The sequence below is a fragment of the Chiloscyllium plagiosum genome, unplaced genomic scaffold (assembly GCF_037043375.1).
Source record: "Chiloscyllium plagiosum isolate Xiang-an unplaced genomic scaffold, Cpla_swu_hap1 HiC_scaffold_19, whole genome shotgun sequence".
Taxonomy (NCBI): domain Eukaryota; kingdom Metazoa; phylum Chordata; class Chondrichthyes; order Orectolobiformes; family Hemiscylliidae; genus Chiloscyllium; species Chiloscyllium plagiosum.
The window spans coordinates 919,769-945,040 of record NW_028270157.1 but is presented as its reverse complement, the minus strand read 5'-3'; the positions used below and the strand labels follow the sequence as shown (position 1 = coordinate 945,040).

General features: G+C 44.4%; 1 protein-coding gene across 3 annotated transcripts in view; it reads right to left on the bottom strand.

Annotated features, from left to right (window-relative positions):
• Positions 1–25,272, bottom strand: part of zdhhc17 (zDHHC palmitoyltransferase 17) — a 150,605-nt gene that overhangs the window by 108,395 nt on the left and 16,938 nt on the right. For all 3 annotated transcript variants that reach the window (XM_043708813.2, XM_087996951.1, XM_087996952.1), the window contains exon 2: positions 5,597–5,700. In XM_043708813.2, the coding sequence (XP_043564748.2) occupies positions 5,597–5,700 (104 nt within the window). The remainder of the gene's footprint in view (positions 1–5,596; positions 5,701–25,272) is intronic.

Genomic DNA, 25,272 nt, shown 5'->3' with positions numbered 1-25,272 from the left:
TCTACTGCCCTGCCTTCATTAACCTTTCTGGTCACTTCATCAAAGAACTCTAACAAATTTGTGATGCAGATTTGTAGACCCACAGTCCTCAAATGTTCCTCATGTGTTAAGTCTTTCATTCCTTGTATCATTCTCGTGAACCTTCTCTGGACTTGGTTCATGCCAGTACATGCTTCCTGAGGTACAGGTCTGAAAATCGCTCACAATACTCTAAATGTGGTCTGAGCAGAGCCTTCTAAAGCATCAGAAGTACATCCCTGCTTTCATATGCTAGTCCTCTCAAAATAAATACCACACTGTATTTGCCTTCCTCACACCGACTCAATCCGCATGTTACCTGAAGAGAATCCTGGAATTGAACTCCCAAGCCCCTTTGCACTTCAGATTTTTAAAGTTTCTCTACATTTAGAAAATAGTGTATATCCATTAGTCTTCTGACCAAAGTGCATGACCTCACACATTCCCCTGCTGTATTCCATCTGCCACTTGTTTGCCTACTCTCCTAACCTGCGCATTGTGAGGACTGCAGATGCTGGAGATCAAAGTTGAGAGTCTGGTGCTGGAAAAGCACAGCAGGTCACGCAGCATCTGAGGAGGAGGAGAATCAACATTTTGGGCATAAGTCCTTAATCAGAAATGAAGCTTGTGGGCCATGGGGACTGAAAGATAAATGAGTCGCTGAGAATGTGATAGATAGATGAAGGTGGGAGAGAAGGCACTACGCAGGAGAGGAGGGTGGAGCAGGAAGGACAGTGGACAGGTCAAGAGGATGGTGCCAAGTTGAAAGGTTGGGACTGGGATAGAGTAGGGGGAGGGGAAATGGGGAAACTGGTGAAATCCACATTAATCTGTGTGGTTGCAGTGTCCCAAGGCGGAAGATGAGGTGCTCTTCCGCCAGGCGTCGGGTGGTTAGGGTTTGGCGATGGAGGCAGCCCAGAACCTGCATGTCCTTGGTGTGGTGGGAGGGGCTGTAAAAGTGTTCAGCCATGGGGCGGGTGTCCCAGAGATGTTCTCTGAAATGATCTGCAAGTTGGCATACTGTCTCCCAATGGGGAGGCGAGCACAATGGGTGCAACGGATACAGTACATCTTATTTATGGAAGTACAGGTAAATTTCTGTCGGATGTGGAAGGATCCTTGAGGGCCTTGGGCAGAGGTGAGGGGGGAGGTGGGGCAGAGGTGAGGGGGGAGGTGTGGGTGCAGGTTTTGCACTCCTTGCAATGGCAGGGGAAGGTGCCGAGTGTGGGGTGTCAGCTGGTGCGTAGCTTGGATCTGACAAGGGAGAAACCATTCGCTCCGCAACTTTCAGAGAACATCACTGGGACACCCGCACTAACCAACCCCACTGCCCCATGGCTGAACACTTTAACTCCACCCCCCACTCCTTCTCCACCAAGGACATGCAGGCCCTCTGTCGCCTCCATCGCCAAACTCTCAACACCAGATGCCAAGAGGAAGGATGCCTCACCTTCCACCTTGGAACCCTAAAACCACAGGGGATTAATGTGGATTTCACCAGTTTCCCCTCCCCCCACCTTATCCCAGTCTCGACCTTCCAACTCGGCACCACCCTCTTGAGTCCTGGTTGAGGCCCTCCCTATGGGTATGGAACTTCGGGTCAGACAGCAGCGAAAAGTGGCCGAGCAGAGGCTGATAACTAAGTTCTATACCCATAGGGAGGGCCTCAACCGGGACCTTGGGTTCATGTCATACTCCAGGTGACCACCATTGCACTATACACACACACACCCTTACAGACATTCACGCATCCTCTCACAGACTTAAGACACTCTACACTCACTCTCACAAACCCCCAAGACAGACAGACACACACACACACACAAAGACCCACATGCACATATATTTTGTGGGGTGAATTTGTACTTGCAGAGTTACATTGTACTTTGCTCAAAAACTGCATGAATTCATGTAAAACTCTTATCTCACTTTTTAGATTAGAATCAATCTAAATATCATGGCATAGACAGAGAACACAGGGGGCTAACACCTTCAACATATTGTCTAGCTAACACCAATTGTTACAGTTAACCTGAGAATACAACTTCTAAAAAACATTTTGTGACTTACACATGAAAGAAGTGAAACTATCATGGTATTTAAACAGATGAAAGACTCAACAGACAATCAAGGTATTTTTCAATGTATAATTTCAGTTACATCACACTGTAAATTTTTGCTATAAATTCTGTGCCTTACAATTGTGTACTCCACAACCACCTGAAGGAGTGGCGTGCCGAAAGCTAGTGCTTCCAATTAAACCTGTTGGACTATAACCTAGTGTCATGTGATTTTTAACTTTGTACACCCCAGTCCAACACCGGAATCTCCAAATCATGTTTAAAGGCAAGTTTTAAGGCTATAGACTTTCTCAGCAAGTGACAGAGCAAAGTGTGCAGAGGATTGTGAATCTTTGCAGAGGAACATAGATACATCAAGTGAATGGGCAAAGTGCTGGCAGATGGAATATAATGTTAGTAAATGTGAAGTCATACATTTTGGTAGGAATATAGTAACAGCAAAATAGATTATTACGTAAATGGTAAAAAGTTGCAGCATAGTGATTTGCAGAGAGACCTGGGTATCCTTGTGCATGAATTGCAGAAGGTTGGTCTACAGGTACAAGTAGGTGAGAATGAGTACTGCAGATGCTGGAGATTAGAGTGGTGCTGGAAAAGTACAGCAGGTCAGGCAGCATCCGAGAAGCAGGAAAATCAACGTTTCGGGCAAAAGCCCTTCATCAGGAATAAACGAGTAATTAGAAAGGCAAATGCAATTTTGTCCTTCATTGCTAAAGGGGTTGAGTTTAAAAGCAGAGAAGTTATGTTGCAGCTGCACAAGATGTTGGTGTGGCCACACCTGAAGTACTGTGTGCAGACTTGGTCTCCTTACTTAAGAAAGGATGTACTGGCACTGGAGGGGGTGCAGAGGAGGTTCACGAGGTTGATTCTGGAGTTGAGGGGATTGGCTCTTAAAGTCGACCCCCCCCCCCACCCGTTAATGAAAGCCAAAACACCATATGCTTTCTTAACAACCCTATCCACTTGGGCGGCAACTTTGAGGGATCTATGCACTTGTACACCAAGATCCTTCTGTTCCGCCACACTGCCAAGAATCTTGTCTTTAATCCTATATTCAGTATTCAAGTTCGACCTTCCAAGATGCATCACTTCACATTTATCCAAGTTGAACTCCATCTGCCATTTCCCAGCCCAGCTCTGCATTATGTCTATGTCGCGCTGCAGCTTGCAACAACCCTCGATACTATCAAAGCACCTCCAACCTCTGTCATCTGCAAATTCACTAAACCCCCCTCAACCTCCTCATCCAAGTCATTTATAAAAACTACAAAGAGCAGAGGCCCAAGAACAGTGGCAATGATGTATATGGACTTCAGCAAGGCATTTGATAAGGTTTCTCATTGTACGCTCATTCATAAAGTCAGGAGGTATGGGATACAGGGAGATTTGACTGTCTGGATTCAGAATTGGCTGACAGGAGAGAGTGGTTGGAGTTCAGTGTTGAGTGGTGTCCCACATGGCTCTGTTATAGAGTCATAGAGATGCACAGCACGGAAACAGACCCTTCAGTCCAACTCGTCCATGCCGACCAGCTATCCCAACCCAATCTTGTCCCACCTGCCAGCACCTGACCCATTACGCTCCAAACTCTTCCTCTTCATATTCCCATCCAGATGCTTTTTAAATGCTACAATTGTACTAGCCTCCACCACTTCCTCTGGCAGCTCATTCCATACACGCATCACCCTCTGTGTGAAAAAGCTGCCCCTTAGGTCTCTTTTCTCGACGGAAGACTGACTAGTCTGTAATTGCCAGAGATTTCCCTATTCCCGTCTTGGAAAGAGGAACAACATTGGCCTCCCTCTAATACTCCAGTACGACTCCTGTGGAGAGTGAGGAATCAAAGATTCATCGGAATTCAGAAGAATGAAGGGGGATCTTATAGAAACATGTAAAATTATGAAGGGAGTTGATAAAATAGAAATAAATAGGATGTTTCCAATGATAGGTGAAACCAGGACAAGAGGGCATGGCCTCAAGATTAGAGGAAGCAGGTTTAGAACTGAACTGAGAAGGAGCTTCTTAACCCAGAGGGTTGTTAATCTATGGAATTCCTTGCCCAGGGAAGTAGTTGACACCACCTCACTCATAGTTTTTAAAACTAAGATATATACTTTTTTGAAAAATAAAGGAACTGAGTCCACGAAAGATTAGCCATGATCTTATTGAGTGGCAGAGCAGGCTCGAAGGGCCAGACAGCCTACTCCTGCTCCTACTTCTTATGTTCTTAGACACGGTCCCTCATGGCAGACATATACAAAAGGTGAAGTCGCACGGTATCAGGGGTGAGCTGGCAAGATGGATACTTAGTCATAGAAGACAGGGTAGCCATTGAAGGATGCTTTTTGGAATGGAGGGTTGTGACTAGTGGTGTTCCACAGGGACCAGTGCTGGGACCTCTGCTGTTTGTGGTCTACATAAATGATTTGGAGGAAAACATAGCTGGTGTAATTAGTAAGTCTGCAGACGATACAAACATTGGGGAGTTGCGGATAATGAGGAGGATTGTCAGAGGATACAGCAGGACATCTCTATGACTCTATATCAGTTGGAGGCATGGGCAGAAAAATGGCAGAGTTTAGTCTGAACAAATGTGAGGTGATATGTTTTGGAAGGTGAAGTACAGGTGTAAATTATACAGTGAATGGAGGAACCCTTAGAAGTATTGAAATGTGGAAAGATCTGGGTGTGCAGGTCCACATATCACTGAGGGTGGCAACGCAGGGAGATAAGGGAGTACGAAGGCCTATGGCATGCTTGCCTTCATTGGAAGGGATTGAGTATAAGGCTGGGCAAGTTATGCTGCAGTTTTATACAACTTTAAGTGAGGCCACACTTGGAATATTGTGCACAGTTCTGGTCACAACACTACCAGAATGATGTGGATGTTTTGGAGAAGCGACAGAAAAGATTTCCCATGATGTTGCCTGGTGTGGGGGATTTGAACTATGAAGAAAGATTGGAGAGACTGGATTGGTTTTTCACTAGAGCACAGGAGGTTGAGGGGCGACCTGATAGACGTTTATAAGATTGTGATTGGCATGGATAGATGGAAAGTATGGGGCTTTTTCCAGGGTGGAAGGGTGAATTACTCAGGTGCACAGGTTCAAGGTACTTTGGGGGTGGGGGGTTTAAAAGAGATGTGCGAGGAAGGTTTTTCACACAAAGGGTGGTGAGTGCCAGGATCAGACTGACAGACGAGGTGGTGGAAGCAGACACAATAGCATTCAAGAAGCAGCACTCCTGGACAACATGTGAATACAAAAGTAATAGAGGGATACGGATTCTCTAAGTGAAGAGGGTTTTACTATGGAAGGACAAAATGTGCTGGCACATATTTGGAGGGTTCCTGTGCTGTATTGGTCTTAGCTCTGTTTCAATCCAATGGTGGTTCTCTCTGCTGTAATTTCCAAAGTTATTTTCTTTAATTTTAATCACCAAGTCTGACAAAATACAGCATGGAGCGCAAAAATATTATGAAATCATTTAGTACTTACTGTGTGGCTTTGACAATGTCCCAGGTGCTGTAGTCATCGATATGGCCTTTCCGTGCCAGGGATTCACTGTAGCCATGACTGTAATGGCTTTGAGTCTTTACATCCTATTTTGTACCAAAAAAATAAAACATCCCAAAAATCAGTGCATGAAATAAAGAAAGATTTACCAATGCTTAAATCGACACATCCTTTATTGTGAAAGTTTTGAGACACGAAAGTCAAACGTGCCTTCAACTATGATAGGAAGCAAAAGTGTGTCATAAATCACAGAAATCCAGAAGCCCAGCTGGATGCTTTGGGAACACAGGCTCAAATTCCATCATAGTGGAATTTAATGCAATTAATGAAACTCAAACTGGAAGCTAGTTTCAGTAAAGGTGATTTATAGGCTGCTGTAAAATCTAATTTGTTTTGCCTAATGCTCTTTTGGAAAGGAAATCTGTCGTCCTGATCTGGTCTAGTTACGTATGACTCCAGATTCTCAGCAATTATAATCGTCTCTCAACTGAGTTCAATACAAATGTTTTGTTGATCGCTCTGCTACAAGCATTTTCTATTCTATTAAACACTTGTCCATCTCAACTGTTGAGTTGAAATCATAGAAACCCTACAGTGTGGAAACAGGTGCTTTGGCCCAACAAGTCCACACTGACCCTCCAAAGAGTAACCCGCCCAGACCCATTCCTCTACATCTAACACATCCCTGAACATTATGGGCAATTTAGCATGGCCAATTCACCTAACTTGCACATCTTTGGATTGTGATAGAAAACCCACGCAGACACGGGGAGAATGTGCAAACTCCACACAGACCATCACCCCAGGCTGCAATCGGACCCGGGTCCCTGGCGCTGTGAGGCAGCAGTGCTAACCACTGAGCCACCGTGCCGCCCCAGAAATGGACCTCACAAGCATTGATGTTCATCTGCATTTTGCTATTTCAGAACATCCACCACAAGACTCCGAAAATAAGGGAGCCAATTCAATGGCAATAGTTGTATGCTCACAAAGTAAGATTTAAAGATGGATCAGGGAGCATAGCAAAAGTGTCCTGAAACCTAACAAACCTTTTTCTCTATCTGAAATATCAAAATAACAAAGGTAGACTATTTGACCCACTCCACCTTTCATCATGACTGTACCTTTGTTCTTTGTTCATTCACAGGAAGAGGGCATCGCTGGCTGAGCCAGCATTTATTTCCCATCCCTAATTGCCCAGTGGGCAGTTAAGAGTCAACCATATTGCTGTGGGTATGGAGTCACATGTAGGCCAGACCAGGTAAGGATGGCAGTTTCCTTCCCTATAGGACATTACAGGTGGGTTTTTCCAACATTCCCCATTGTATTATTTGAGATGAGATTAGGTTTTATTGTCACATGCACCTGAGTACAGTGAAAAGAATGCAGAGATTATTGGCTCCCAGTCACAGCATACTCACTAAGGTTCTCACCCTTGTTTCCAAACTTCTATGGCTTCCCTGATGCTAACTTTGTAAAATAAAGTCCCACAATCAAACTCAATTTTAATTGCATCACCATTGGTTATCATGCCTTCAGTTGCTTCTCTATTTCACTTACCTTCTATCAGAATGTCCTTACAATCTACCTCGGTGGTCAGGCTTTTAGTTACCTGACATAATAGCTCCTTGTGGCTCAGTTTGAAATTTTGTTTGTCACATTGCAGTTCATAGAGTCATAGGGATGCACAGCATGGAAACAAGCCATTCCATTCTATCCAAACTTTCCAGCAAAAAGATACCAGTATAAAGCCACTAAAAAGGAAGCTCCAGCTCTGCAGCATTTGCAACTCTCAAATACAAGCAACAAAATGCATCAAATTACAAGTTCATAACAGAGCAGAGACCAAGATTTTAAAATGCACTCCAGACCAGGTTCAGAGAATCAAAGCCCAACTATCTTCAGCTGCATCAACAATTAGCTTCCCTGTCATAAGGTCAGAAGTGGCAATGTTCACTGATGTTTAACAATGTTCAGCACCATGCACAATTCCATTATTCACAGATACTTCAGCAATACATGGACAATATCCAAATTTGGTCTGAGCAACAACAATATTCCAAGCACATAGGTGACAGGAAATTATATATCCAACAAGAGATAATATAAACACCACCCCATGATAATTAATGACATTACCATCACTGAATTCCCCACTATCAACATCCTGTGTTATCATTGACCAGAAAATGAACTGGACCAGCCACATCAGGGGAGTCAGAGGCCAGGAATCCTGCAAATTTAACTCACCGCCTGACTTCCCAAAACCTGTCTGCCATTTACAAGACACAAGTCAGCAGTTTGACAGAATATGCCTCACTGGCCGAGCTGAATGCAGCTCAACAACACTCAGGAAGTTGGACATCAAACATGCAAAGCATCAAGGTAGCCCATTTAATTGGCCTTTCATCCGCTATTTTCAATATTCACTCCCCCATCACCAAAACACAGGAGCAGCAGCATGTACCACCTACAAGATGCACTGCAGAAATGTACCAAGACTCCTCCCAACAGCACCTTCCAAACCCATGACCATTACCATCTCGAAGGACAAGAGCAGCACATCCATGGGAACACATTCACCTACAAGTTCCCCTCCAAGCCACTTACCATCCTGACTTGGAAATACATCACTGCTCTTTACTGTTGCTGGGGCAGAATCCTGGATCTCCCTCCCAAACAGCACTGAGGGCATCCCTGAAAAAAACAGCACTGAGGGCATCCCTGAGCCACATAGACTGTAGTGGTTCAAGAAGGCAGCTTACCATCATGACGATTTTAACTCCCTTAATAAGAAAGATTCCCTTATATAGCCTCAACATCTGTGCAGGACTGCAAGGTCCATAACTCAGATTAAAACTGGAAGTGGGCATTTGGGATAGCACGATAAGACAGTGAATGGAGATTCTTAAACATTCAATTATTAATGGCTAGATTAAAAAAATTATTTGCAAATTAATTGGGGGGGGGGGGGGGGGGGGGGGTGGTAAAGACACTGAATTATTCATTAAAGCCAGGAGAAAAAAAACTAAGATTGGTAGATCCTGCTTCCAGCTGCAATAAATCCTGTATCCAGTGGATAATGATGCAGGATAGATGATTGATACAACCTATTCCAGGCCTGTGCTAAGGCTACATTTTTCAGCCTGTGAGAGTCACAAAAGTGTGGTGCTGGAAAAGCACAGCCGGTCAGGCAGCATTTGAGGAACAGGAGAGTCCTCGGATGCTGCCTGACCGGCTGTGTTTTTTACAGCCTACTGGTCCTGTTTGAATGAGGAAATCCTTCAACAAGACTGTTTGCGACTCATAAATAACAACACCAATATCCATTCTTAACAGCAACAGTATTTGAAAATTTACATATCAAACTCCAAAGCATGCAGGTATGGAGCCCATGATAAATCGGGAGTTTGACGCTTACGAGATACAGAATTTTCCATTTCCACAAATGTGGTGTAAATTGATAAGGAAAGTTTGAGAATCACCTTTGTACCAAACTCTGTAACTGCAGAAACAATTTACATTCAGCCCAGACCTTTACATTGTGCAAATCATGTTGACACTGAGATTGCCATTGTCGAGACTTCAAGTCAGATGCCCCGAAACTTGGGCAGTTGTACCATGGCACCAATTTGTCATCTTGAAATATTACCAGTTTCCAATTGCAACATGAGCACTTAGATTTCGTAACAAGGTCATACTTCCCAAATTTTCAATTTTCCATCTTTGAGTGTACAGAAACAAAATTTAAAACAAGTCTGACAGAAGTGTGAATATGGCACATCAGTATTATTGCATGTCTAAATATCCCACTTCAATATTTTTTATATCATTCCTGGGATATGGTAATCACTAGTATTCATCTTCTAACCTCAATTCCTGAGGTGCTGGTGTGCTGTCACCGTGAATGACTATTGTCAGTGTGTCGAAGGCATCTCCACAGTGCTGTTCAATCAGACGTTTCAAACTTTGGCTTAGAATGACAGAGGTGCAGCCAGTTTTGAATCTGGCATCAAGTTTGAAGAGGAATTTCGAGGCAAGGACATTTCCATGAATCGAACAGCACGAAATTTGATGGGATTGAGGACAGAGGTCAGGGGAGAAGTCTTAAGTTACTGCATTGTATCAACAGACATCTGTCACTGTGAGAGTTTTGAGGAAATGAATGGTGCACTATTCATGCAGGTAAATTTATCCTGGGGGGGGGGGGGGGGAATGGCAAGCTTTGAGTGTTGTTGGAGCTGTATCCATTCAGGCAAGTGGGGAAACATTTCATCACATTCCTGACTTGCACCTTGTAAATGATGGACAGACTTTAAGGAGCCAGGAAGGCATCCACTCAGCAAAAGATTCTCCACTTTCAGACCTATTCTTATAGCAAGCTGTATGACTGGTCCAATCGGCTTTGTTGTAAGTGGTGATTCCCCTTTCGGCCGCCTCCAAATGTCAATAGTGAGAGACCGTTGCTAAAGTTAACATTTCATTTACAGCACACAATCAGGACATTCAGACCAGCTGACCCATGCTAACATTAACATTCTTCATTAACATCCCCATATCTTTCATCAAACTCTCTTAGCAGATGTTTTCTTCTTTTCTCGCTCATGCTTAATCAGCTATCCCTTAAATGTGCTGTGCCACATACAACGAACAAAGAACAATACTACACAGGAAAAGGCCCTTCAGCCCTCCAAGCCTGCACCAACACATTTTGCCCTTCCATACTAAAACTATCTTCACTTACAGGATTCATAACCCTCTATTCCCTTCCTATTTGTGTATTCATCCAGGTGCTTCCTGAATGCTACTATTGTGTCTGATTCCACCACCTTCTCTGGCAACACATTCCAGGCACTCTCCACCTTTTGTATGTAAAACGTGCCTCGCATATCTCTCTCAAATTCCCCCCTCGCACCCTCAACCGGTGTTGCCTCACAAATGACCCCTTCACCCTTGGAAAAAGTCTTATACTTTCCACTCTATCCGTGCTATTCACAATCTTAGAAACATTTATTAGATCGCCCTCATCCTCTTGCATTCCAGTGAAAACAATCCCAGTTTACCCAACCTTTGTTCATAGCTAAAATCCCCCACACCAGGCAATATCCTCATAAACCTTTTCTGTAGCCTTTCCAAAGCATCCATATTCTTCTGGTAGTGCGGTGATGACAACTGTACGCAATATTCCAAGTGTGGCCTAACTAAAGTTATATAAAGCTGAAGCATAATTTGCCTATCCGTACACCTATCTATCGGTATGTGAGGAATAAAAGGATGATTAGGGTAGGAATAGGGCCAGTCAAAGACAGAAGTGGGAAGTTGAGTGTGGACCCTGTAGAGATTGGAGAAGTGCTAAACGAACATTTCTCATCGGTTTTCACTCAGGAAAAGGAGAATATTGTAGAGAAGAATGAGGTACGAGATATTAGACGAGAACGGATCGAGATTAGTTACGCACAGGTGTTATCAATTCTAGGAGTAGACAAGTCCCCTGGGCGGATGGGATTTATCAGAGGATTCGCTGGGAAGCTAGGGACGACATAGCAGAGCCTTTGGCTTTGATATTTGAGTTGTCATTGTCTACAGGCTTAGTACCAGAGGACTAGAGGATTGCAAATGTTGTGCCCTTGTTCAAGAAGGGCAGTAGAGATGACCCAGGTAATTATAGTCCAGTGAGCCTTACGTCTGTTGTAGGAAAGGTTTTGGAAAGATTATAAGAGATAAGATTTATAATCATCTAGCAAGCAACAATTTGATTTCAGATTGTCAACATGATTTCGTCAAGGGCAGGTCGTGTCTCACAAACCTCATTAAGTTTTTTGTGAAGGTGACCAAGCATGTGGATGAGGGTAGGGCAGTTGATGTGGTATACATGGACTTCAGCAAAGCCTTTGATAAGGTTCCACATGGTAGGCTACTGGAGAAAATGCAGAGGCATAGAATTGATGGTGATTTAGCAGTTTGGATTAGAAACTGGCTTTCTGTAAGAAGGTTGCAAGTGGTGGTCGATAGAACATGTTCAGCCTAAAGTATGGTCACTAGTGGTGTGCCACAAGGATCTGTTTTGGGACCACTGCTGTTTGTCATTTTTATAAATGACTTAGACGCAGGCATAGGTGGATGGATTAGTAAATTTGCAGACGACACTAAAGTCGATGGAGTAGTGGACAGTGTGGAAGAATATTACAGGTTGCAGGGAGACTTGGATAAACTGCAGAATTGGGCCGAAAGGTGTCAAATGGAGTTCAATGCAGCTAAATGTGAGGTGATGCACTTTGGGAAGAATAACAGGAAGGCAGAGTACTGGGTCAATGGAAAGATTCTTGGTAGTGTGGATGTGCAGAGGGATCTTGGGGTCCATGTACATAGATGCCTGAAAGTTGCCACCCAGGTTGATAGTGCTGTTAAGGAGGCATATGCTGTGTTAGGTTTCATTCGTAAAGGGATTGTGTTCCAGAGCCGCAATATCATGCTGCAACTATACAAAACGCTGGTGCGGCCACACTTGGAATATTGTGTACAGTTCTGGTCCCCATATTTCAGGAAGGATGTGGAAGCATTGGAAAAGGTGCAGAGGAGATTTACCAGGACGTTGCCTGGTCTGGAGGGAAGGTTTTATGAGGAAAGGCTGAGAGGCTTTGGTCTGTTCTTATTAGCAAGAAGGCAGCTACTTTGGGATTTGATAGAGACTTGCACGATCCATTTTGTCAGAGTGACGAGGACAGAAGGAGGAATGAAGCTAGGGCTGGGGGAAGGGTAAGTTTTCCCGCATAAAAAGGGACTTATCTCAGGAGTCGGGCCTCCATTTTGCTAGAGCGGCGAGGAGAGAAGGAGGAGTGAAGCAAGGACTGCCAGGAAGGTAAGGGCTTAATTTATATTTGGGCAGTGGCCCCGAGATACTGCACGTGTAGTATCTCCCTCCTGTCCCCCACCCCCCCCCTCCTCTAACCAGAAGAAAAAGACCCTGTAAGGTAAGGCTTTCATTTCTTATCTTTTTTTTCATTTAGTTTAGTGCATTGTTTGGTTTTAGTGAGTTCATATAAAGCTAAGCTGATATGGCAGGGGACCTCAGACCCATGGCATGTGACTCTTGCTTGATGTGGGAGCTTAGGAACATGTCGGACGTTCTTGACTCTTACACTTGCAAGAAGTGTGTCCAGCTGCAGCAGTTGTTTGACATGACTGCTCTGGAGCTGCGGATGGACTCACTGTGGAGCATCCGCGATGTTGAGGTGGTTGTGGATAGCACGTTTAGTGAACTGGTCACACTGCAGGTTAGAATTGCTGAGGGAGACAGTGAATGGGTGACCAAAAGGCTAAGAAAGTGTAGAAATGCAGTGCAGGTGTCCTCTACGGTCATCTCCCTCCAAAACAGATATACCGTTTTGGATACTGTTGGGAGAGATGGCTCACCAGGGGAGGGCAGCAGTTGTCACGATCATGGCACCGTGGCGGCACTGCTGTTCAGGAGGGCGAGAAAAAGACGCGTAGGGCCATTGTCACAGGGGATTCTATTGTGAGGGGTGGAGATAGGCGATTCTGTGGCCGAAAACGGGACTCCCGGATAGTAAGTTGCCTCCCAGATGCTCAGTTCAGGGATGTCACTGATCGGCTGCAGAGCATTCTAAAAGGGGAGGGTGAACAGCCAGTTGTCTTGGTGTATATAGGGTTAGATTTCAACCTACTGCGAATCCTCTTACAAGGATGCCTTCCTTGAAGAAGCTCTCTGCCTCCCTAGATGCTGCCTGACCTGCTGTGCTGTTCCAGCAATAAAGTTTCTGAACATCTCCAGCGTCTGCAGACCTCACTTTCTCCTCGAAGATTTCAACCTACTTCGAATCCTCTTACAAGGATGCCTTCCTTGAAGAAGCTCTCTGCCTCCCTAGATGCTGCCTGACCTGCTGTGCTGTTCCAGCAATAAAGTTTCTGAACATCTCCAGCGTCTGCAGACCTCACTTTCTCCTTGGTGTATATAGGCACTAACGATATAAGAAGAAAATGAAATGAGGTCCTGAAAGAAGAATTCAGGTAGCTGGGGGAGAAGTTAAAGGTGAGGACCTCAAAGGTAGTGGTCACGGGATTACTACCAGTGCCACGTGCCAGCCAGTGTAGAAATGAAACAATGGGCAGGATGAACACGTGGTTTGAGAGATGGCGTAGGAGGGAAGGGTTCAGATTTTTTGGATATTGGGACCGATTCTGAGGAAGGTGGGACTATTACAAAAGGGTCGGTCTGTATCTGAACCAGACTGGAACCAATGTCCCTGTTGGAGTTTTTGCTACTGCTGTTGGGGAGGTTTTAAACTAATGTGGCAGGGGACTGGGAACCAGAAGAGAAAACAAGTAGGCAGCAAGGTGGAGACAGGAGACTGTAAGAATTATGAAGACAGCATTAATAAAGAGAAGAATAGGCAGCGAGCAGGTGAGCGCAAAAGAACTGATGGCCTGAAATGCATCTACTTTAATGCAAGGAGTATAGTGTGTAAGGCAGATGAACTTAGGGCTTGGATCGGTACCTGGGAGTATGACATTATTGCCATCACAAAGACTTGGTTGAAGGAAGGGCACGATGATTGGCAACTAAATGTTCCAGGATATAGACACTTCAGACAGGACAGGGAGGGAAGTAAAAGAGGGGGTGGAGTTGCAGGAATGATACCACGACTGTGCTAAAGGAGGACACTATGGAGGTCTTGGGTAGTGAGGCATTACCGGTGGAGCTGAGAAATAAGAAGGGTGCAGTTACAGGTCTCCCAACAGTGAGCGTGAGGTAGAAGAACAAATAGGTAAACAGATTATGAATAGATATAGAGGCAATAGGGTAGTGGTGGTGATGGGAGATTTTAATTTTCCCAACATTGACTGGGATACACTTAGCGTCAGAGGTCTGGATGGAGTAGAATTTGTACGAAGCGTCCAGGAGAGTTTTCTAGAGCAGTATGTCAATAGTCCGACGAGGGAAGGGGGCATGGACCTGGTACTAGGGAACGAGCCAGGACAAGTGGTAGGAGTTGCGTGGAGTGCTAAACTGGGCCAAGGCCAATTATATCAAATTAGGCAGGAGCTGGGAAGTGTGGATTGGACACAGCTATTTGAAGGGAAGTCCACATTTGAGATGTGGGAGGCTTTCAAAGATAGGTTAAAGATAGTGCAGGATAGGCATGTCCCGTTGAAGGCAAAGGATAGGAAGGGCAAGACTCGTGAACTGTGAATGACAGGAGAAATTGTATGACTAGCCAAGAGGAAAAGGGAAGCGTACATAAGGTTTGGCAGCTAAGAACAGAATGGGCCCTGGAAGAATATCGGAAGACTAGGACAAGTCTTAAACAAAGAATCAAGCAGGCGAAAAGGGGTCATGATTTAGCGATAGCAAGCAGAATTAAGGAGAATCCCAAAGCATTTTATTCTTATATAAGAAGCAAGCGGGTAACTAGAGAAAGGATTGGTCCACTAAAAGATAATGAAGGAAGGCTGTGTGCCAAACCTGAGAGAATGGGTGAGATTCTGAATGATTACTTTGCATTAGTGTTCACTGAGGAGAGGAACATTATGAATGTTGAGATTAGAGATAGAAGTTTGATTAGTCTGAACCGTGTTGGCATAAGTTGGGATGATGTATTGGGTAGGCGAGAGGTTATTAAGGTGGACAAATTCCCTAGACCGGATGGTATCTATCCAAGTTTGCTGAGGGAGGCGAGAGACGAAATAGCTGGGGCCCTGACAGATATCTTTGTGGCATCCTTAAATACAGGTGAGGTGTCAGAGGACTGGAAAGTTGGTCATGTTGTCCCTCTGTACAAGAAGGGTAGTAGGGATATTCCGGGTAACTACAGACCAGAGAGCCTGATGTCGGTGGTGGAGAAGTTCCTGGAGAGGGTACTGAGAGATAGGATCTATTTATATTTGGAAAGGAATGAGCTTATCGGTGATGGGCAACATGGTTTGGTGTGGGGGAGATCGTACCTTACCAACTTGATAGAGTTCTTCGAGGAAGTGACCAAGTTGTTAGATGAAGGAAGGGCTGTTGATGTCATATACATGGACTTTAGTAAGGCATTTGGTAAGGATCCCCATGGTAAACTAATGGAGAAAGTGAAGTCACATGGTGTGCAGGGTGTTCCAGCTAGGTGGATAGAGAACTGGTTGAGCAACAGGATACAGAGAGTAGTAGTCAAAGGGAGTTTCTTGAAATGGAGAAAGGTGCCCAGTGGTGTTCCACAGGGGTCAGTGTTGGGGCCACTGTTGTTTGTGATATACATAAATGATCTGGAAGAGGGCACTGTTGGTATGATCAGCAAGTTTGCAGATGACATGAAGATTGGTGGAGTAGCAGAAAGCATAAGGGACTGTCAGAGAATACAGGAGGATATAGATTGACTGGAGAGTTGGGCAGAAAAGTGGCAGATGGAGTTCGATCCAGGCAACTGTGAGGTGATGCATTTAGGCAAGTCTAATTCTAGAGCTATTTATACAATAAATGGAAGAGCCTTGGGTAAAGTTGATGGGCAGAGAGATCTGGGAGTGCAGGTCCATTGTACCCTGAAGGTTACTGCACAGGTGGATAGAGTGGTCAAGAAGACATACAGTATGTTTGCCTTCATTGGACAGGGTATTAAGTATAAGAGGTGGCAAGTCATGTTAAAATTGTACAAGACATTGGTTCGGCCGCATTTAGAATACTGTGTACAGTTCTGGGCGCCACATTACCAAAAGGATGTGGACGCTTTGGAGAAGGTGCAGAGAAGGTTTACGAGGATGATGCCTGGTATGGAAGGTGCTAGCTATGAAGAGAGGTTGAGTAGGTTAGGTTTATTTTCATTAGAAAAAAGGAGATTGAGTGGGGACCTGATTGAGGTTTACAAAATCATGAAGGGTATAGACAGGGTGGATAGAGACAAGCTTTTTCGCAGGGTGAAGGATTCAATAACAAGATGTCATGCTTTCAAAGTGAGAGGTGGAAAGTTTAAGGGGGATCCACACGGCAAGTATTTCACACAGAGGGTGGCGGGCGTTTGGAAAGCGTTGCCAGCAGAGGTGATCGAGGCAGGCACGGTAGATTCATTTAAGATTCGTCTGGACAGATGCATGTGTTGGTGGGGAGCAGAGGGATACAAATACTTAGGAATTGACTGACAGGTTTAGACTGTACATTTCGATCAGTTCAGGCTTGGAGGGCCGAAGGGCCTGCTCCTGGGCTGTAAATTTTCTTTGTCATTTGGTAAGATAGGGTAGACAGTGAAAGTCCTTTTCCTTGGATGATGACAGCAGCTTGTACAAGGGGTGATAGATTTAAAACAGATGCCAGAGACAAGTTCTTTACTGAGAGAGTGGTATGGGCGTGGAATGCCCTACCTGCTAATGTAGTCAACTCAGCCACATTTGGGAGATTTAAACAATCCTGAGATAAGCACTTGGATGATTTTGGGATAGTGTCAGGGGACGAGCTGAGAATAGTTCACAGGTCGGCGCAACAGAGGGCCGAATGGCCTATTCTGCGCTGTATTGTTCTATGTTCTATACTCAATGCCTCTTCCAATGACAGCAAACATGACATAAGCCTTTTTTACTATGTTGTCTACCTACATTGCCACCTCCAGTGACCTGTGGACTTGCACACCCAGAGTCATCCACATATCAATACTCTGAAGGGTTCTGCCATTCACTGTATCACTAACACCTGTATTTCCCTTTCCAAAATGCATCATCTCACATTTGTCCAGATTAAAATCAGTCTGCAAATTTTTGTGCCCATGCTTCTAACTGATCTCTATCCTGCTATGTCCTCTGACAATCCTCCTCACTTTCTGCAACTCCACCATTCTGTAAATTTATTAATTAGACCAATCACATTTTCCTCCAAATGATTTATGTAGATCCCAAACAGCAGAGGTTCCAGTACTGACCCCTATGGAACACCATGAGTCACAAACCTCTGCAGTGGCACAGTGGTTAGCACTTCTGCCTCAAAGCGCCAGAGACCTGGGTTCAATTCCTGCCTCAGGCAACTGTCCGTGTGGGATTTGCACATTCTCCCCGTGTCTGCGTGGGTTTCCTCCGGGTGCTCCGGTTTCCTCCCACAGTCCAAAAATGTGCAGGTTAGGTGAATTGGCCATGCTAAATTGCCCGTAGTGTTAGGTGAAGGGTTAAATGTAGAGAAATGGGTCTGGGTGGGTTGCTCTTTGGAGGGTCGGTGTGGACTTGTTGGGCCAAGGGCCTGTTTCCACACTAAGTAATCTAATCTAATCTAATTCCAAAAAGCATCCTTCCACCACTACCCTTTGTGTCCTATGACTAAGCCAGTTCTGTATCCATTTTGCCAGCTCACCCCTGTTACCATGTGACTTCACCTTTTGTACCAGTCTGCCTTGAGGGACTTTGTCAAAGACTTGACTGAAGTCCCTGTCGGTCTCAGACAACCTTGCGTGCTGTCTAACACTAATATGTCCATTTGTTTCTAAATATAAAACTTGAGTTTAAATTTACGGTCTACACACTTCCCAACATCTGAAGAAACATCTGGTTTGTCAAACACTCTCTGAAATCCTTTTTGGAACTTTTAAGGCTGATAACGGAGGTCACCTCAGTCTTTTCTGCAGTAAACAGCCCCACCCTGTTCAGCGTCTCCGTTCTGATATCATGCATGAATATGTATATACCTTAGTGCATCTTCGGGAGTGTGTACATGTAGGCCTTTGTTTAACAGATAAACACTGCATCTTATTTAACACACTGTATTTCGTGAGTTATTTCAAATATGTATTCATGCTTGGGATGTGGACGTTGATAACAATGTCAACATTTATTGTGTATCCCTCACTGACCTGAGGGGATTAGTCACTTTTCCTAATTGTTCCTTTTGTGGTTTGCCATCTGTTTTTGGTATATGAATAGGAAGGATTTAGAAGGATATAGGCCAAATGCTGGAAAATGGGAGGAGATCTGATTGGCATGGATGAGTTGGACTGAAGGGTCTGTTTCTATGTCGGATATCTCTATGACTCTATAACTCAATGATGCATGTGAAAAAGATCATCAAGATTAAAAGGTACTTCATACCTACTGCTTCAACACAATAACTACCTTGTAAATCTTTCAGAAATTGCAATACAAAATGCACACAACTCCAGAAAACCAAATTTTATAGTTCAGATAACTGTTCAGGTCAATGGCCTTACAACAGATTCAAGATGATCTCTCAAACAATTATCAAGGGAAGGATCAACTCTTCCTCAAAGTTGCTGTCTGACCTGCTAAACATATCCAGCATTTTGTTTCCATTTGGTGTTTAACTAATTGGCTAATATTCATCTGCGGTACTATGGTTTTCTATATAAAGACTTCAGTACAGGTTTAAGAGAAAACAATTTTTATCCAACAGAACTGATTGTTAAGCACAGCAGATGGCAGCAGCAATGATTACCCAGTCTTGCTTTGAGGTCATGTGAATCCAGGACCATCTTTAATGTAACAGCAGCTAAAATACTGATATGCAAGTTGCTCTCTTAGGCCTAAGCTTTCCTGGCCCTTTTGTGGTTCTGGTAACCCTCTTTCATGTGTTTGTCTTGACTGTGGATCTCCACAACTCCTTTGTGGGAACCACAACAATCCAGTACCCCACACTACCACACAGCACTCATGGTACTAAAGCAGAACGTTGAGAGTTTAAATACTTGCCCCTGGAATGCAGGAACAAAATATTCAAAGTTTGGGTAAAGATTTGTAGCTCGGGTGCTCGTTGTTGTGGTTCTGTTTGCGGAGCTGGAAATTTTTGTTGCAAACGTTTCGTCCCCTGTCTAGGTGACATCCTCAGTGCTTGGGAGCCTTCTGTGAAGCGCTTCTGTGGTGTTTCCTCCGGCATTTATAGTGGCCTGTCCCTGCCGCTTCCGGTTGTCAGTTTCAGCTGTCCGCTGTAGTGGCCGGTATATTGGGTCCAGGTCGATGTGTTTGTTGATGGAGTTTGTGGATGAGTGCCATGCTTCTAGGAATTCCCTGGCTGTTCTTTGTTTGGCTTGCCCTATAATGGTAGTGTTGTCCCAGTCGAATTCATGTTGCTTGTCGTCTGCGTGTGTGGCTACTAAGGATAGCTGGTCGTGGCGTTTCGTGGCTAGTTGATGTTCATGGATGCGGATCGTTAGCTGTCTTCCTGTTTGTCCTATATAGTGTTTTGTGCAGTCCTTGCATGGGATTTTGTACACTACATTAGTTTTGCTCATGCTGGGTATCGGGTCCTTCGTTCTGGTGAGTTGTTGTCTGAGGGTGGCTGTTGGTTTGTGTGCTGTTATAAGTCCAAGTAATGCTGAAACGATGGTGTTCTGGTCTAACCTTGTACGTCAGTCTCAGTTCTTTTCAGGAGCAACTGTCAAACTTGTATAAGTGCCATCTTATTGGAGAATCATGGAATCCACACAGTACAGAAAGAAGTCATTCGGCCCATTGAGTCAGTAACGACCCTCCAAAAAGGATCCTACCCAGATTAGACCCCCCTCCCCATCTCTGCAGGCCGAATTTACCATGGCTAATCTATCTTGCCTGCACAGCCCTGGACACTACGAGGAAATTTCACATGGCCAACCCACCCAACCTGAACATCTTTGGACTGTGGGAGGAAACCCACAGAGTCACCCAAGGTTGCAATCGAACCTGAGTCCCTGGTGCTGTGAGGCAGTGATGCTAGTGACTGGCAGTAACATGGACCATGCTCTCTGGCTGTTGAACTTCCGCAGAACATCCAACAGCTATTCCATGCTTTATGCAGATGCCAGGAACGCAAAACACCATCCTGGAGTCATACTTAGAGCCACAGAAATGCCTATCTATTTCCCTCGTTAATTTATTCCCTATCAGCATTACTTGCTCCTTTCTCCTCCCCTTGTGTATAACTGAGCCATTTGTGATGTCACAAATATAGCTCTGACTGCACTCCATCAGGAATCAGTGCCCTTATCAACTTCGAAATGGAAAACTAATTTTGGTCGAGGAACCCAGGTAACTCATGCATTACCTGCCTGTTCCTCCTGGATCCTATGCCAGCCATCCGTTTCCTTTAGGTGCACTCTGACCATGCCATCCATGTAACTCCCAGATTAACAGTTGTGCCAACATGGCCCCAGTAGTTGCTTGAGCTCTGAAACCCTGCAGCTTGCAGCACTTCCTACACATGGTCTTCCAGGACAAAGGTGGGGTCCATCACTTCCCACATATTATAAGCCACGTTCCACTCAACGGAATGCAGCTGCCACATCTCAACATAAATCAAATTAACATTATTCCACTTTGGATTAGTAAAGTCATTTTTTATTTGTAATTATACTGGCCCTGACTTTTCCTTATCCCTGGTGTCTCTTAATAAAATACAAGTACAGCCACTTTTTTCAAAATGGTATGTTTTCTAATTTACAGCAATTTAAATACAACCCTAAAAATAGCTTTCTTTTTTAACCAATGAATGAATTTGATAAGAGAAAAAGCACCTCCTTCCCAAGCTTCACCAAACTCCCCACTCAGTACACTTGACTTGTTGCAGAAAGCACCTCTTTCCCTTTCCGCACCAAATTTCCACAGTGCACTAAATTCCCAAAAATACCCACTCAGCCTCTATTTCACTCAGGTGAAAATTCCCCTTCACTCACCGTGTGCCCCTTTTTCTCTTCAATGTGTGCACGTGCCTGAGCTCCCCTTCCCTCCAGAAGTGTTACATACGGAGGGAATCTCCCGAACACAATGGACCCTAATTTCCTATTCAGTGGTAGCTAACCAAAGGCTACCATACAGAAAACTAAATGTGCAACACCTGCAAAGAAAGAAGATTCCCATGCAGTAAGCGACTCTTCTCCTCCAAACACGGCTCACTCCTAAACCTGCATGCTAATACACACCATGCTGTTTGAATCCTGACTGTCAGTTGCTTCAATGATTCACAGAGTGCAAATTTTAGCAATGACTCAACAAAGGCACCACAAAAGAAAAAGAAAAGCTTTCAAAACCTGTAATCAAGGAGGAGATATTACTCACTTGCTGTTTTAGTCCCATCAATGGGCTACAAGTACAATACGCTCAGCCAAAGACATAAATGTGCACTGTTTTTTCAATTCTACAGTCAACATCTGGGATTAATGTCCTTGCAGAAAGGAAATATTCAAGTGTCTAAAAATAACATTTCATTTGCTTACTGTTCATTTGACAAAGAGAGCTCTCAGTAAGGTTCTGTCCCCAGGGCAAGAGAGAGGGGTTGCACAGTACTGGCAAGTCTCACTGGAGGCTCAGGAGTCTGTGGAATTCTTTCCATCGCTAGCAATGGAGGTTGAATGGTTCAAGGCTGAATCAGACATATTTTGGATCAATGTTTTCCAGTGCAGACTTGATGGACCAAATAAGCTTCTGCACCATAAGAATTCTGCCACTGCGGGATTCCATGACAAGAGTCAGGAATTTTGGGCATCAGGCAACAAAATGTAAGTTAAGGCCACATTTGATCAGCCACAATCTTACTGAATGACAGCCCATGCACTGCAGCAAACCTAACTGAAGAAAAGCAAAGCAGAAACATTCATATGGGAAATAATAATTAGCTCTGGGATTTATTGGTTAGAGGAACAGATAGGCATTTCTGTGGCCACAGACATGACTCCAGGGTGGTGTATTGCCTTCCTGGTGCCAGGTTCAGGGATGTCACTGAGCAACTGCAGGGCATGGTACACATCGGTACTGGTGATAATGCTACAATGAGGAATTCGATCTTGCACCAAGAGCTCAGGGAGATAGGCAGTAGACTAAAAAGCAGGACATCAAAGGTTGTAATTTCTGGATTGCTCCCAGTGCCACATGCTAGCAAAACAGAAATAGGAAATTAGTGCAGATGATTACATGACTCAAGAGCTGGTGCAACAGGGAGGATTTTAAAATCCTGGATGACTGGGATAGTTTCAATGAAGTATGGGTAGGCTGGGTGGCCTCACCTATAATACTTCTAGCATTAAAGCCAGATGAATTGAGCATGTGGATTGAGATATGGGATTGCATTGCTGCTGCTATCACGTAGTTGAGGAAGGGGCAGGACTGGCAGCTCAACATTCTGAGGTATAGGATCTTCAGGCAGAACAGAGGAGTATGTGTTGCATTATTAATGAAAGAGTCAGTTACTATAGTAAGGTGGGACAATATCTTGGAAGGGTCTTCGAATGGGGCTTTAAGGATTCAGCTTAGCAATATGCAGTCACATGGTTGGGTGTACTGGATACTCCCAGATATTCAGCAAGCAATCGAGGTGCTTGTATGGAGATTCATAGTTCCTTGAAAGTGGAGTCACAGGAAAACAGGATAGTAAAGAAGGTGTATGGTATGCTTGCTTTTTATTCATCAGTGCACTGAGTATAGGAGCTGAGAGGTCATGCCCCGGCTGTACAGGACACTGGTTAGACCACTTTTGGAATAGTGTATGCAATTCTTGTCTCTCTGCTTTCGGAAGGATGTAAGGAAACTTGAAAGGGTTCAGAAAAGATTTACGAAGATGTTGCCAATGTTGGAGGGTTTAAGCTACAAGGAGAGGCTGAATAGACTGGGGCTATTTTCCCTGGAGCGTTCGAAGTTTATAAAATCATGGAGGTATGGACAGGGTGAAGACCTAAGGTCTTTTCCCCAGGGTAGCAGAGTCGAAAACTGGAGAGCACAGGTTTACGGTGAGAGGGGAAAAGATTTAAATGGGACCGAAGGGACAACCTTTTCATGCAGAGGATGATGCATGTACAGAATGAGCTGCCAGTGGTGTTAGTGGTGGAGGCTGGTACAATTACAACACTTAAAAGCTATCTGGATGGGTATATGAATAGGAAGGGTTGAAGGGGATATGGGCCAAATGCTCGCAAATGGAACTAGATTAATTTAGGATATCTGGTGGGCACGGACGAGTTGGACCAAAGGTTACGTTTTCATGCTGTACATCTCTATGACTGACTAAAATCAGTAACAGCTTAAGTATATGAGGGAGTTTCAATTACCCAATATTAATTTGGATAGCCATAGTGCAAAGGGTTGAGAGGGAGCAGATTTCTTGAAATATATACAGGAGAGCTTTTCATTTAATTAGGTAGAAGGCCCAAGAGAGGATACATTGCTGCACATAATTCCGGAAATTCAAGTCGGACTGGTGTTCAAGGTGGCACTGGGTAAGCATTTTAATGATGGTGGCCACAACACCATTTTGAATTTGTGATTAAAAAGGAAAAAGATTGTCTGCCAAAAAAAGGACATTGATTTTGAAAGAAGGCAGACTTTATGAAAATAAGGCAGGATCGAGCCGAAGTGAGACTGGGAACAATAGTTTCTGGATAAATCTACAGCAGAATAGTGGTGGCCACTCAAAATGGAAATGATTAGAGTACAAAGCCAGTTTGTTCCCTTTAGATGGAACTTCCCTGGCTAACACTTCTGTCACTGGCCTGTTGCTGTGCTTAGTGAGGCTTTGTGCAAGCTGAAAGAACAATGTCTTATTTTACACTTGGGAACCTTGCAGTTTTCAGGACTCAATATATTGAGTTCAATAATTCAAGAACCTGAACATCACCTTGTCTTCTTTTACACATTCCCAACACCCAGACCCTGTCTTAACATGGGCTGCTTTCAGCACAGCTAATCTAATTTCATCCTATGGCCCCCAACATCAACTTTTCTTTCTGCATGGCATACCATCATCCATCTCTTTTGTCTGCTTGTCATTCTTTCCCTCTGGGTTCCATCTCTGCCTATCCACTGACTCTCCCTTTCTCCCCCTCATCCCCATATCCTCAGTATTATACACGCTTGCCAAGCTATTTTAAATTCTGAAGGGTCACTAATCTGTCCAGAACACACTGGTACAAAGTTTGTGCGAAGATTTGTAGCTCGGGTGCTCGTTGTTGTGGTTCTGTTCGCCGAGCTGGATGTTTTTGTTGCAAACGTTTCGTTCCCTGGCTAGGCGACATCATCAGTGCTTGGGAGCCTCCTGCAAAGTGCTTCTTTGATGTTTCCTCCGGTGTTTATAGTGGTCTGTCCCTGCCGCTTCCGGTTGTCAGTTTCAGCTGTCCGCTGTAGTGGTTGGTATATTGGGTCCAGGTCGATGTGTTTGTTGATGGAGTTTGTGGATGAATGCCATGCCTCTCGGAATTCCCTGGCTGTTCTCTGTCTGGCTTGCCCTATGATAGTAGTGTTGTCCCAGTCGAATTCATGTTGCTTGTTGTCTGCGTGTGTGGCTACTAAGGATAGCTGGTCGTGTCGTTTCGTGGCTAGTTGATGTTCATGTATGCGGATTGTTAGCTGCCTTCCTGTTTGTCCTATCTCGTGTTTTGTGCAGTCCTTGCATGGTATTTTGTACACTACATTCGTTTTGCTCATGTTGGGTATCGGGTCCTTCGTTCTGGTGAGTTGTCGGAGCGTGGCTGTTGGTTTGTGTGCCGTTATGAGTCCTAGGGGTCGCAGTAGTCTGGCTGTCAGTTCCGAGATGCTCCTGATGTATGGTAGTGTGGCTAGTCCTTTTGGTTGTGGTATGTCCTCGTTCTGTGGTCTTTCTCTTAGGCATCTGTCGATGAAATTGCGCGGGTATCCGTTTTTAGCGAATACCTTGTATAGGGGTTCCTCTTCTTCTTTTTGCAGTTCTGGTGTACTGCAGTGTGTTGTGGCCCTTCTGA